This window comes from Microcaecilia unicolor, chromosome 8 (assembly GCF_901765095.1).
Source record: "Microcaecilia unicolor chromosome 8, aMicUni1.1, whole genome shotgun sequence".
In the NCBI taxonomy this organism is placed as follows: Eukaryota; Metazoa; Chordata; class Amphibia; order Gymnophiona; family Siphonopidae; genus Microcaecilia; species Microcaecilia unicolor.
Window position 1 is genome coordinate 152,243,102 of NC_044038.1, and position 13,379 is coordinate 152,256,480.

The 13,379-nt window shown below is 45.0% G+C and overlaps 1 protein-coding gene across 2 annotated transcripts in view; it reads right to left on the reverse strand.

Annotated features, from left to right (window-relative positions):
* The window catches only part of TBC1D9B (TBC1 domain family member 9B), a 91,772-nt gene that overhangs the window by 7,203 nt on the left and 71,190 nt on the right, over positions 1 to 13,379 (reverse strand). Inside the window, exons 18-19 of one of the 2 annotated variants that reach the window (XM_030211080.1) lie at positions 1,876 to 1,947; positions 795 to 845 (exon numbers count right to left, since the gene is read on the reverse strand). In XM_030211080.1, coding sequence (XP_030066940.1) covers positions 795 to 845; positions 1,876 to 1,947 — 123 coding nt within the window. The remainder of the gene's footprint in view (positions 1 to 794; positions 846 to 1,875; positions 1,948 to 13,379) is intronic. The other variant, XM_030211082.1, reaches the window with a different exon arrangement.

Below are 13,379 nucleotides of genomic sequence, written 5' to 3' on the forward strand. Positions count from 1 at the left end.
TCAAGTAGGAACTACAGGTGGGGGAAATAGTATGATTTTCTAGTTAGTGCATCTGACCTAACCCGTTAAGTGACTGTGGCTACAGGATGAAGGCGTTCCCTCATGCATCTTTCCAGAACTTTTATAACAGTGATGCAATTCAAAAAGAGGTGAGATAAACATAGAGGTTCATTATACAACAGGATTAAGATGGAATAAAAGTATTGAGCATTTCCACATAGCAAAACCTAAATAACCTTTACAACTTTAAAGACATTTCTTTTAAGCAAGAAAGAGGTAAATTGGGGGGGGGGGGGGGGGGAGATAGGGTTTTATTTTAGACTGCACTGGGTATCAGTTACAACCAAGGGTGGGGTGGGGTACCTCTATGGAGTCACAGGTACACCCATGGCTGCCTTTCTAGATAGACTGGATGTGGGACATGCTAGTCTATATCTGCCATCATTTACTATGCTATACTATAGTCATTACTGTGAGAACTATAGAAATACTGCTGGCTCCGCGTTAATTACGAACCTCTCCACCAATAGCACACACACAAACACCAGTCTCAAGAGTGAACTCCAATGTGCCCTAAAAAGCTTGGAATATTCCCAAAGGAATTTTGCATTATTTTAATCCTTCTGGGTTGATGCTGAGGGAGGATATAAATCTGGGCCATGCATGAGTCTGCAGAAAAATGGGATGATAGCGGTAAACTAATGAGATTAGTATCATGGTAAATTGGTGAGATCTGCTGAAACATTTGCAGATTATCATGACTTTAAATCACACGTAGAATATGTAGGACTAACCTGGGGACTCACAGTGCAGGAACAGATCCAACTCAGAGGCAGAAGGAGTTACTGTGGTGAGAGAGGAGGAGGGAGAACCAGAAAGAACAGCTCCACAATTGATAGCAGAGTGAAGGAAGCAAGGAATTCAGAGAAGAAAACAGATAAGACAGGGAAGATACAGTCAGAATGAAGTGAATAAAGAAAGAAAGAATGAATAAACAAACAAACAAACAGTAAGAGCTAATTATAGCTGGACAGATCAGCTTTGGGTTTTCTGTAATAAGAATTCTCATATCTAAACATTTTACTTCTCAGGACAAAAAAAAAAGTGAGATCTGAGATCTTGTATTGGAAGTGATGATTTTCTGATAATAATTTTCTTCAATCCTGAGACAATCTCCCCTTCTCCAGGGTGGATAAAATAATGGGAGAAGCAAATCAAAACATTTTGAATGTTTTTCCTTGACAATAAATTTGTTCAGTGCTCAGAGGTTTAGAATGAGATGATGGTTTATCTTTAGTAGAACCTGCCCACATTCTCAAAATACATTACACAAAGCAGACCTAACCAGACTTTTAAAAATATCATCCTTGGGATAAATCTGCATATACTGAAAACCAAAATGTATGTTAAATTATTTTGTGTATATTCATTGTGGACATCCTGAAAATCTGACTTGCTGTTCGGTCAATAATGCCACCTAGAACATCCTACTTCCCTTCTCTAGGGATGATCTTGTGAAACAGAGGATGTATATAATGTGCATCTAAAGCTTTGTAGGCAATACAAATTATTTATTTGATAACTAAACATCAATAAAATCTGTATAGTGCTGTTGGGGGGGGGGAGGCTTCTACATGTTTGGAGGTGCACACTTAAAAAAAATTCTCATATACCACTTCTGTTTGCAATAAGATATTGCTGGCAAGTGACAGTGCCAGAAACCAACAATACTAAGAGAAAAACTGATAAGACTCTTCAAATAATTCTGTATGTCAACAGAGGGTAAAAACAGCAATGAAAAGCAAAGGCAGAAAAACAGGATCTAACTACAACAGTGCATAACAGCAGAGATAAGGTGCAGCCGCCAATCTCTACCTTCTGGGGTCATGTCCTCAGGGAAGAAACTGGTGGCTTCCAGAGCTGACTCAGCTTCCTCAGGACTCAGAGCTGCAAATACAACAAAGGAAAAGAGAGGCCCATCAAGAAAACAGGCAGAGGAAAAAGCAGAATCATGATGCACTCTTGTCTGGGCAGCGTCAAGTTCAATCATACTCATATTTGACCAGAGGACGAAGATTCTGCTTTTTAGAGCTTGTCAAAATTAGTCCAACAAAAAAAGGGTATCACCTTCTTTTCTTTTTTTAAAAATTTCTATTTAGTACCTGGATAGCTATCCTAGCATTATATCTGATCCAACATGCCCGGTTAGCTATGCAGGCACTGGCATTAAATATCTGCGGTGATCAGATAACTTCTGACTCTGTCCCTGGACTGCCCCAACCCTGGACAGTGCTGTGGTGGTCAGAGCAGATATTCAATGACACTATCTGGCTGTGCCACTGAATATCTGCCCTAGGGCCAGTCAGTGTGATTTAACCAGGCAGGTTAAATCATTTTAAGTATTGACTCCACTGATTCCACAGGGACCAGTGAGACTGCCTCATGTGTAGTCTGCTCTCAGGAGTATATGGGATTGAGGTGCTATGGCCCAGCATACTGAGGAAGACCCTCACTATTGTACAGACTGTGAACCATCACCAAAGTATTGTTTACTCTGGCACAATCCATATAGGGACTGAATATTGGCCCATACAGCAGACTTAGATATTTACTGGTAGCTGGTAAACCTAGAAGTCCTTTTGAAAATTAACCCCCACCAGTCATTTTTTCTTCGATAAAAGAATCAAGGATTTTAACCAAAAAAACAAAAGGATTTTTGAACAGGGAAAAAAAAACAAAACCCTGAGAGAACCTGTGTGAAGTAAGAGGCTGTTACTGATCCTTATTCTGCAGAAGGAAAAAAGACTGAGGACAGGACTGGCTGGTGCAATTCCTACTAAACTATGACATCTGCAAAGCCCTCTAGTCTATTCCAGCCAATAGGGTGACTCTCCATATGTGGTGCTGGGTGATGTCCACTGGTCCATAAAGAAATGGAACTATTTCACGTCAAGAGGGATTATACACTTTATTACACGACACTACTCCAGATGAAGCACATAAAACAAAAGATAAAAACCAAAGAGAAGTACTGAAAGTTAAAAAAAATAATAATAACAATCATTTGTGTGATTTCTTAAGCCCTACTAATTTTAGGATTATTGTGTATGCGTTTGATTATTGTATTGCTCTTTTGTTGGGATTGCTTCAGGTATTTTAAGTTGCTCAAAATGCAACTGCTCAACTAGTTGGTAAGGTTTCTTGTTATGAGCATCTCTCACCTGTATTGATGCAACTACACCAGCTTCCCATTAAACGAAGGATTAATCTTAAGATCTTGAATTTGATATTTAAAAGCACTGCACAACGATTTCTATGTATTTCTACTTCTTTAAAAATGTATAAACCAACTTGCCTTCTGCAGATGAGTGACTCCTTGTTGTGCCTTCTTTTTGACACACCTGGTTGGACGCATATTCCCCGATTCCATATATGGTGCCCAAATTTGGGCACACTGTAGAGATGTACGTGCAACTTAATTGGCTAATGAACTGTTAACCATCAATAATTAGATGTTAATTATTAATGTTAACAGGCACCAATTAGGATTTGCGTGTACATCTGGTTGCACACTATTCTATAATGCTGGGTGCCTAAGTTCCATTGCGTGCAACCCAAAAGGGGGCATGGCCATGGGAAGGGCAGGGGCATTCCAAAGAGTTATGTGCAGAGTTATAGAATAATGGGTCTCTGCGACCAACTTGGGTGCCAGGATTTATACCAGGTTTCAGCAGCGTAAGTCTGGTGCCCAGAGTTGGATGCAGGAACTGGTGCTAAGCGTTATTCTATAAAGGGCTTACATCGTTTATAGAATAGTGCTTAGTGCCAGACTTTTCCGGTGCCATTTATACAACTACCCCCATTGTGACTCCCTGTTTGTGTCTGCAGGTCCTATCCTGTGGAATTCTTGGTACACAGCTTGGGCTTGATACTTTCATTCCTCACATTTAGAAAATACCTGAAAGCACATCTTCCTTAGCATCCCTCTGCAGCGGTCCAGGACCTGACTGATGGGTTATGCATTCCTTCCAGCAGGTGGAGACTGAGAACTCTGACTCTAAAGAGCCAATAAGAGCCCTGGCCATCTAGCCCTAGATTCAGTATTCTCAGTCTCCAGCAGGTGGAAAGAAAGTGAGCCCTTCAGTCTCTGAATTATATTAGAATTTGGCGAATTTTTGAGGCATGGTGCGCTGATCGCAATATTTCTCCTTTGAGGGCCTCAGTGCCGGAGTTGTTAGACTTTTTGCAGCATGGCTTTGATAAGGGCTTGGCTCTTGCTTCCCTTAAGGTTCAGGTTGTGGCTCTGTTGTGTTTTCAGAGTCGCATTCTGGGCAGGTCCTTAGCTAGCCTTCCAAACATATCTTGTTTTTTAAAGGGGGTAATAAGCCTCCTGCAGCCTCCTTCTAGGTCCATATTTCCGGCTTGGGATCTTAATATGGTTCCGTCAGTCCTTACCAGGTCTCCCTTTGAGCCTTTATTTTCTTGTTCTCTTAAGGACTTGACACTCAAGACTGTGTTTTTGGTGGCCATTGTCTCAGCTAGATGTGTGTCGGCGTAACAGGCTCTTTCCTGTAGGTCACCGTTTTTGGAGTTTTCTAAGGAGCGTGTGGTGTTGCGTCCTGTTCCTTCCTTCCTTCCTAAGGTCGTCTCCTGTTTTCATGTTTCTCAGTCTGTGGTGTTGCTGGTCTTAGGTTATTCCTCGAGTTCGGAAGACCAACGCAGGCTTGATGTTATGAGAGTTCTTAAACATTATCTGAAGGTTTCAGAAGAATTCTGGGGTTCGGGCCGTCTTTTTCTCCTTATCGGAGAATCCCATAAAGGGCTAGCAGCTTCTAAACCAACATTATTTCGGTGGCTGAAGGAAATGATAGGGTCTGCTTACCTTGTATCCAGCAAGCAGGTTCTGGATGGGGTCAAGGCCCACTCTACTAGGGGGCAGGCAGCCTCTTGGGCAAAACGCTTCTTGGTACCACCTTTGGACATTTGTAAGGCGGCGATGTGGTCTTCTTTGCATTCGTTCTCAAAGCATTAACAGATTGGACATACAGTGTCATCAGGATACAGTTTTTGGGGCACAGGTTCTCTCACAGCAGGATTGCTGGGGTCCCTCCCTTGAATGCACTGCTTTGTTACTTCCCATCAGTCAGTTCCTGGACCGGTTCGGAGGGACGCTAAGGAAGGAGAAATTAGATCTTACCCAGGGCCGGTCTTAGGCCGAGGCGACCGAGGCGGCCGCGTAGGGCCCCGCGCTTAGGGGGGCCCCGCGTGGCGCGCCTCAGTCAGCCTTGACCTAGTTCTGCCCGGGGATCGCCACCGCTCGTCCGAACTGCCCGCCCTCTTCTCTCCCCCACGATCGATCATCGATCCCTTTCCTTTTTTGCTTTTAAATTTACCTCCAGTCCGGCAGCGTCAGTGAAAGCGCTCCCAGCCAGTAAAAGCGCTTCTCTTCGCTGTGTCCCGCCTTCTTCTGACATCATGAAGGCGGGACACAGCGAAGAGAAGCGCTTTTACTGGCTGGGAGCGCTTTCACTGACGCTGCCGGACCGGAGGTAAATTTAAAAGCAAAAAAGGAAAGGGATCGATGATCGATCGTGCATCGTGGGGGAGAGAAGAGGGGGGGCAGGGGGAAGAGAGACATGGATGGGATGGCAGGGCTCAGGGAGAGAGGGGAATTGCTGGATACATGGGTGAATGGAGGGGGGCAGGGGAGAGAGGAACAGATGGGAGGGCAGGGCCCAGGGAGAGGAGAAATTGCTGGAAATGGAGGGGAAGGGAGAGGGGACAATTACTGGATGTGGATGGAGGAGGGAAGGGCAGAGAGGGCCAAGGATGGACTTGGATGGGATGGCAGGGCCCAGGGAGAGGGGAATTGCTGGATACATGGGTGAATGGAGGGGGGGGGCAGGGGAGAGAGGAACAGATGGGAGGGCAGGGCCCAGGGAGAGGAGAAATTGCTGGAAATGGAGGGGAGGGGAGAGAGGAGAATTGCTGGATGTGGATGGAGGAGGGAAGGGCAGAGAGGGCCAAGGATGGACTTGGATGGGATGGCAGTGCTCAGGGAGAGGAGAAATTGCTGGAAATGGAGGAGAGGGGATAATTGCTGGATGTGGATGGAGGAGGGAAGGGTAGAGAGGGCCAAGGATGGACTTGGATGGGATGGCAGGGCCCAGGGAGAGGAGAAATTGCTGGAAATGGAGTGGAGGAGAGAGAGGAGAAATGCTGGATGTGGATGGAGGGCAAATTGTTGAATTTAAGGGCTGGATCGGAACACTTTGAAGGCAGATGCTGAAACTGGAGAAAGGATAGGGACAGGGGGCTACAGATGGTAGACAGAACACATAAGGACACAGGAGGATGGTGGACACGGTGAGAGAAAAAATATCAAACGGAAAGAAGACACTGCATAAAACAGAAGACACTGGGACCAAAGCGAATAGAAAAACTAAATGATCAGACAACAAAGGTAGAAAAAAAGTATTTTATTCAGAATTTATTAATTGGAATATGTCAGCTTTTAGAAATGTGCATCTGTGATATTTTGCATGTAAGTTTCAATTTTTCTAGTATTGCTGCATGCTGAGTCTGACTTCTTGAGGTAACTTTCCATTCAGTATTTTGCCTTCATATTTGTTGTGTCATGTGTTTTTCATGTGTGATCAAGGTACAGTATCCTGCTAGCGTGTAGTATTTGCAGCCCTTTTTTTTTTCACAAGGTAGTGTATTGGTGTTATAGAGCCTGGTGTAATTACAGTTCTGCCTTTCCATGCATAAGGTTGTAGCTCGTCCTGTCCTTGGAATTAGTGCTGTTATGGTTTGGTAAGGTTCTGACTGTTTTTGCACAAGTTTGTGTATAGTGTTTTGCAGTGGAGAGATTGTGTGTCCGCACCTCTGACCCCCAGGGGTTATGAGAATTTGAACTACTAATTGTGGACTTGAACTGAATAATTTCTTGGGAGGGGGGGGGGGTTTCATGATAGCATTGTGCTTATTATTTCAATCAGTTTTTCTGTACAAGTTTAGCTTCATTTGTCTTTATTTGAAATTTCATAAATAAAAATTTTTCTAAAAATTGAATAATCTTATCAATGGGCGGGGGCGGGGCTAGGATAGGGCCCCGCACTTGCTAAGACCGGCCCTGATCTTACCTGCTAATTTGCTTTCCTTTAGCCCCTCCAGATCACGCCCATTTCATTGTAAATAATATGGAAGAATGAGTTCTTGTTGTGTGGTGTTCTTGATTATGTTTGCTTTGTCATTTGTGGTATTTAAATCCCCCCCCCCCCCCCAAAAAAAAAAAAAAACAAACAAACCAGTATTTCTTATGGGACAGACATGCACTTTATTGATTTTCTTTGGCTGACCGGCATGGTGGTGTTGATGTCTTTCCTTTTACATCATTATTTTTATGGAATGGCTGCTCAGATACTCGGTGGCACAGAAGGGGTTTCTTTCCTTTCTTTCATCTCCTGCGTTGTTACTTATATACTGAATCTAGGGCTAGATGGCCAGAGCTCTTATTGGCTCTCTACAGCCAAAGTTCTCAGTCTCTACCTGCTGGAAGGAGTGCATAACCCATCAGTCTGTGCCTGGAACGGTCCGGAGGGACTAAAGGAAAGCAAATTAGCAGGTAAGATCTCATTTCTCCTTTCCAGCAAACCTTTTCATTTTGATAACGAGTGTGTAAGGAGAAATGAGACCTTACCTGCTAATTTGCTTTCCTTTAATCCCTCCGGACCAGCCCAAGATTGGACTGATGGGTTGTGCAGCAGATGGAGACTGAGAAAAAAACTCTGACTCTAGAGAGCCAATAAGAGCCCTGGTCATGTGACCCTAGCCTCAGTATTTGATTAACAAAGCAGAAAGAAGAGAAAACTCTACCCCCTGTGCCCCGAGGAATTTCAGCAGCCAGAAGCACTGTTGAACACGTGCTTAAACAACGGCTCACCGACAACTCTCACCAGAGCAGCGGTATGGCCTATAAGTAAACATAGGCAAAGTATGTACAGATTACTGCATATAATTAACTGATAATGCATTTCTTTATGTAACAACTTGCAAAACAGCTCTGAAGACAAGAGAACATCTGCACACAGGAACTTTGAACATAGACAGAAAGATAGACCACTAGAGGGGCCTGGGGTCGGTCCGGAGGGATTAAAGGAAAGCAAATTAGCAGGTAAGGTCTAATTTCTCCTTCCTTACCATCCCTCCGGACCGGCCCAGGGTTGGACTGATGGGACGTAACAAAGCAGTAGTCCTACGGGAGGGACCCCAACAAACACGCTGTGAGTACTCGCGATGCAAAGACCGCCTCCTGCCGACACTGCACATCAAGTCTGTAATGCTTGGAAAAAGAATGGAGAGATGCCCAAGTCGCCGCCTTACAAATCTCTGCTGGAGGCACCAAGAAACACTCGGCCCACGACGCTGCCTGCCCTCGTGTAGAATGAGCTTTCACGGCCTCCGGAACCGCTTTGCCCGCCAAGAGGTAAGCTGAAGCTATCATTTCCTTGATCCACCTAGACAACGTGGGCTTAGAAACTGACAAACCCTTGCGGTGACCAGCAAAAAGAAGAAACAGACGATCCGTGCGGCGAAAGTCCTCAGTAACTGCAAGATATCGTTTAAGTACTCTCCTGACATCCAAAGTACGTAATTTACGGTGCTCCTGCGTTCCTGAAACGAGCTACATCGGGAAGACTAGCCAAAGACTTGCCCCGAATCTTACCTCTGAAACATGAAAGAGCTGCCGCCTGAACCTTAAGTGAAGACAGAGACAATCCTTTATCAAACCCTTTCTGCAGAAAATCTAACATCTGAGCAACGGAAGCTCGAAAAGGAGCTATCCCAGCATCCGCACACCAATCCTCAAAAACTCTCCAGTAGCGAATATAGCTTAGATAGGTGGAACGCCGACGAGAGCGCAGCATGGTAGAAATCACTGGAGCTGAAAAACCCCTCTTAGCTAAACGTGCTCGTTCAAGAGCCAAGCCGTAAGACAAAATCGATCCGGGTCTGGATGAGAAACGGGTCCTTGCGACAGCAAGGTCTTGTGTACCGGAAGTCGAAGAGGAGATGCCACCATTAGTCGCTGAAGATCCGCGTACCAAGGACGTCGAGGCCAATCTGGAGCTACCAGAATTATCGGCCCCCCCCCGTGTTCCTCTATCCTTTGCAGGAGATGACCTAACAGAGGCCACGGAGGAAACGGGTAAAGAAGTTCGGAGGGCCACTGCTGTAAGAGAGTGTCTACCCCTGCCGCTCTTGCATCTCTTCAGCGACTGAAGAAGCGAGGAACTTTGGAGTTGAGACTGGAAGCAAAAAGATCTAGAATTGGAGCGCCCCAGCGCTGCACTATCAACTGAAACGCCTGATCGCTGAGAGCCCATTCTCCTGGATCGAGACTGTGATGACTGAGAAAATCTGCTTGCACATTTTCTACTCCTGCTACATGCGAGGCTGAAATGGCCGTGAGGTGAATCTCCGCCCATGCCATGAGACTCTCCGCCTCTCGACACAAGAGACGGCACCTCGTTCCTCCCTGGCAGTTGATATAAGCCACTGCTGAGGTATTGTCCGAGAGAACTCGCACCGCCTTGCCCACTAGGAGATGCGCAAAATGATGCAGAGCTAACCGAATCGCCCTGGTCTCCAAGAAGTTGATGGATTGAGCCGCCTCTAGAGGAGACCAGAGACCCTGGGCCCACCTGTCTAGGCAATGAGCTCCCCAGCCCCGAAGACTGGCATCCGTCATTAAGGCTACCCACCGAGGAGACTCGAATGGCATTCCCGCGGTAAGATTCTTCATTCGTAGCCACCAGAATAGAGAGCTGCGCTCTCGGTTGCGCAGCGACAACCTCATCAGAAGAGAATCCCTCTGAGAGGACCACCGGGACAGAAGAGACCACTGAAGAGACCTCATGTGAGCCCTGGCCCAGGGAACTACTTCTATCGTGGCCGCCATAGAGCCGAGAACCTGAAGATAATCTCGAGCACAAAGCACCTTCTGATTAAGCAAATTTAGTATCTGAGACCGGAGCTTTAAAATTCTGCACTGCGGGAGAAAAACTCGCCCCCGCGCCGTGTTGAAGGTGACTCCCAAATACTCCAGAGACTGAGATGCAACCAAACGACTATTGGCTAAATTCACTACCCAACCTAGGGACTGCAAAAAGGCCACCACTCAGTTTGTGACGTGACAACTCTTCTGATACGACTTTACTCTGATCAACCAGTCGTCGAGGTATGGATGAACGAGGATCCCTTCTTTCCTGAGAGCCGCAGCCACCACGACCATAACTTTGGTAAATGTGTGCGGTGCTGTCGCGAGACCGAAAGGTAAAGCGCGAAACTGGTAATGTCTTCCTAGAATCGCAAAGCGCAAGAATTTGTGGTGAGCCGGGATGAATGGGAATATGCAAATAAGCCTCTGTCAGATCTAAGGCTGAAGGGTCTCCATCAGTGGTGTTCCTAGGGGGCGGGGGGGGGGGGGGGGGTCCGCCCCGGGTGCACGCCGCTGGGGGGGTGCCGCGCGCGCCTGTCCGTCCCATGCTCCCTCTGGCCCGGAACAGGTTCCTGTTCCAGGGCAAAGGGAGCATGGAACGAACGACGGACAGGTGCGCGCGGCACCCCCCCCCCCCCCCCCAGCGGCATGCACCCGGGGGGGGGGGGGGGCGCGCTGCCTCCGGGGGGGGGGCAGGGCGCATCGGCGATCCGCCCCGGGTGTCAGCCCCCCTAGGAACACCACTGGTCTCCATACGAAAACTTGGATGGGCCAGACAAAGCAAAGATATTCTGCTGCTTTTCTTTCTCCTTCAGATGAAAAGGCATCCAACCTTGCAAAATAAAAGTGCTTATAGTAGACAGCTTGCACTCATCACTGCTAAAGGGATTATGCCACACAGAACTTTCTTTAGCAGAAATACCTCAAGGGACAGTAAAACAAGCTTGTTGCCACTTGTGTTAATCGTAAGCTCATACTTTCTTTTGTAGCTAAATTAAGACATTCAGTTCAAAAACATGTTATGTGGTAATGGTGTTCTGTATTGTATTTCTGTGAAAAGTCAGCATTGCATGCTTGCTGATTGTACGACAAGGGAAGGAGCTAGCATAGACGAAAGCATGGGGGTAACCAGTAGAGAAAGTGTATGCGTATAAAAACATATACAAAGGGTGTGCGAGAAGAGCATGGGACTGAACAGATGAGCACTGTGATCCCCTGATGAAGCTGTTGGTTAAATGGGTCCCCATTGGGAAGTAAAATGGGGAGACCTGAGAGGAAATGGTCTAAAGCTCGCTCAGATGAGAGTAGACTACTGTGGAAAAGAACACTCAGAGACTAAAAAAATGCTATAAAGGAAGCTAAAACTAACTACTACAGCTAATTTGTGGGTGGTGACTCCTTGAACACTAGAAAGCATTTGAATCTGATTGATAGTCTTTTCAATACCAAAGGTCTATCAGCTGTTAATGAAGTAGTTCCTTCAGAAGATCAACTTGCCACTTACTTCGAGCACAAAATCTTGAAGATCAGATGTGGTGTATCTACTTTCAAGAGTAATCATGAAGAGCACTTCAGAGAACCTTCCACCTTGTGTGGAGGTACAAAAGTTGATATGATTTGGTCATCCTTTCAGTTACCCATATTTGACAGTGTTAAGTCCTTTTTATTAAAATACTTTTTATTAAAATATTCTTCCTCACAATGCTCCTTAGATGATTGCCCAAATTATCTACTGCAAGCTGCTCTTAGCCTTTTTATCAATCTCCTTACAACGCACATTTCTTATATATTATCATATGGTCTTTCCCCTGAGGGGAGGATTCTATTATGCTAACTCCCATCCTGAAAAACTTAATTACAGACCAGTTGCTTCTAGCCCTTTATTGACAAAGGTAACAAAAGGTTTAGTTAGGCATCAACTTGTAGAATCTCTTTCCACAGCTCACAATCAGGATTCAGACCATTCTACTCTTGTGGCAAATCTGAGGGAAAAAAATTAGCTTAAAGGAGAAGGGTTCTAGTGTTAGTTTGACATGATGTAGTTGATCATGTCATACTACTTCATTTGCTAGGTCACTGCGAAACCTGTGGTGATGTCCTTAAGGTGGTTCCAGGGTTTCATAATGGCTAGGTCCTATCGGGTAAAATTGTTTAGTTCTCTCATCCCCCTGGACTCCTGACTGGTGTACCTCAGAGTTCTCTTCTGTCTCCCATTTTATTTATTGTCTTGATGGCACCTTTAGGTAGGCTATTGGAGGCACAAGGGTTCCATGCCTTTACACATGGAGATGTCATCACAATTTACATCCCTTTTACATGAGACTTTCAAGAAATTCTGTTAGTGGTTAAATCAGGTTTAGACCTGACGGCATCTGATTTCAAATTAAAATGGAACAGGCACAAAACAAAATTCCTGGTCCTCACTAATCATTTTGATCAAACATCTTTAGACAGTTTTACGATTGACCACATTGCTTATCCATTGGAGTCTACACTATGAGTACTGGGAGTGGTTGTTGATCATCACCTAACTTTTGAGCCACAAGTAAATAATATTGTGTCCAAATCCTTTAAAACCTTATGGAAACTGAGGCGAATTAGATCCATCTTTCCCACTGTGACCTTCAGACTCTTAGTGCAGACGCTCGTTTTGTCTATTAGACTATTGCAATGCAATCCATGCTAGTTGCAAGGAACTGCTGTTAAGAAAACTCCAAAATTCACAAAACACCGCAGCATGGCTTATCTGTAAAGGTTTGTGTTTTGAGAGGGCATCTCTGTTGCTATCTGAGCTGCACTGGTTCCCAATAAAAGCAAGAGTTATTTTTTTAACTCTGTGCATTTACCTACCAAATATTGTATTACACAAAATTCCAAAAGAGGGAAAAATATATTTAAAAATAGTTGTTTCTAATTTATCATAACATCAAATCCCTTCTAATACTTTTACTATAAATCATATAACAAAAATTCTTAATACAATGTTACATGTATTAGAACCAAACATATAACACTCACACTCCACTCAAACTTTCTTCATACCACAATGGAATGGAGGAGTGGCCTAGTGGTTAGGGTGGTGGACTTTGGTCCTGGGGAACTGAGGAACTGAGTTTGATTCCCACCTCAGGCACAGGTAGCTCCTTGTGACTCTGGGCAAGTCACTTAACCCTCCATTGCCCCATGTAAGCCGCATTGAGCTTGCCATGAGTGGGAAAGCGCGGGGTACAAATGTAACAACAACAAAAAAACATCGTACCCATATCATCTGAGTGTACAACATAATATAAATATCGTAACCAATATTATCAAACTGCACAGATAGTGAAAAAATGAGAAAAAGTCTTTGTACTTTCATAACAATTCTCTTGTGTTA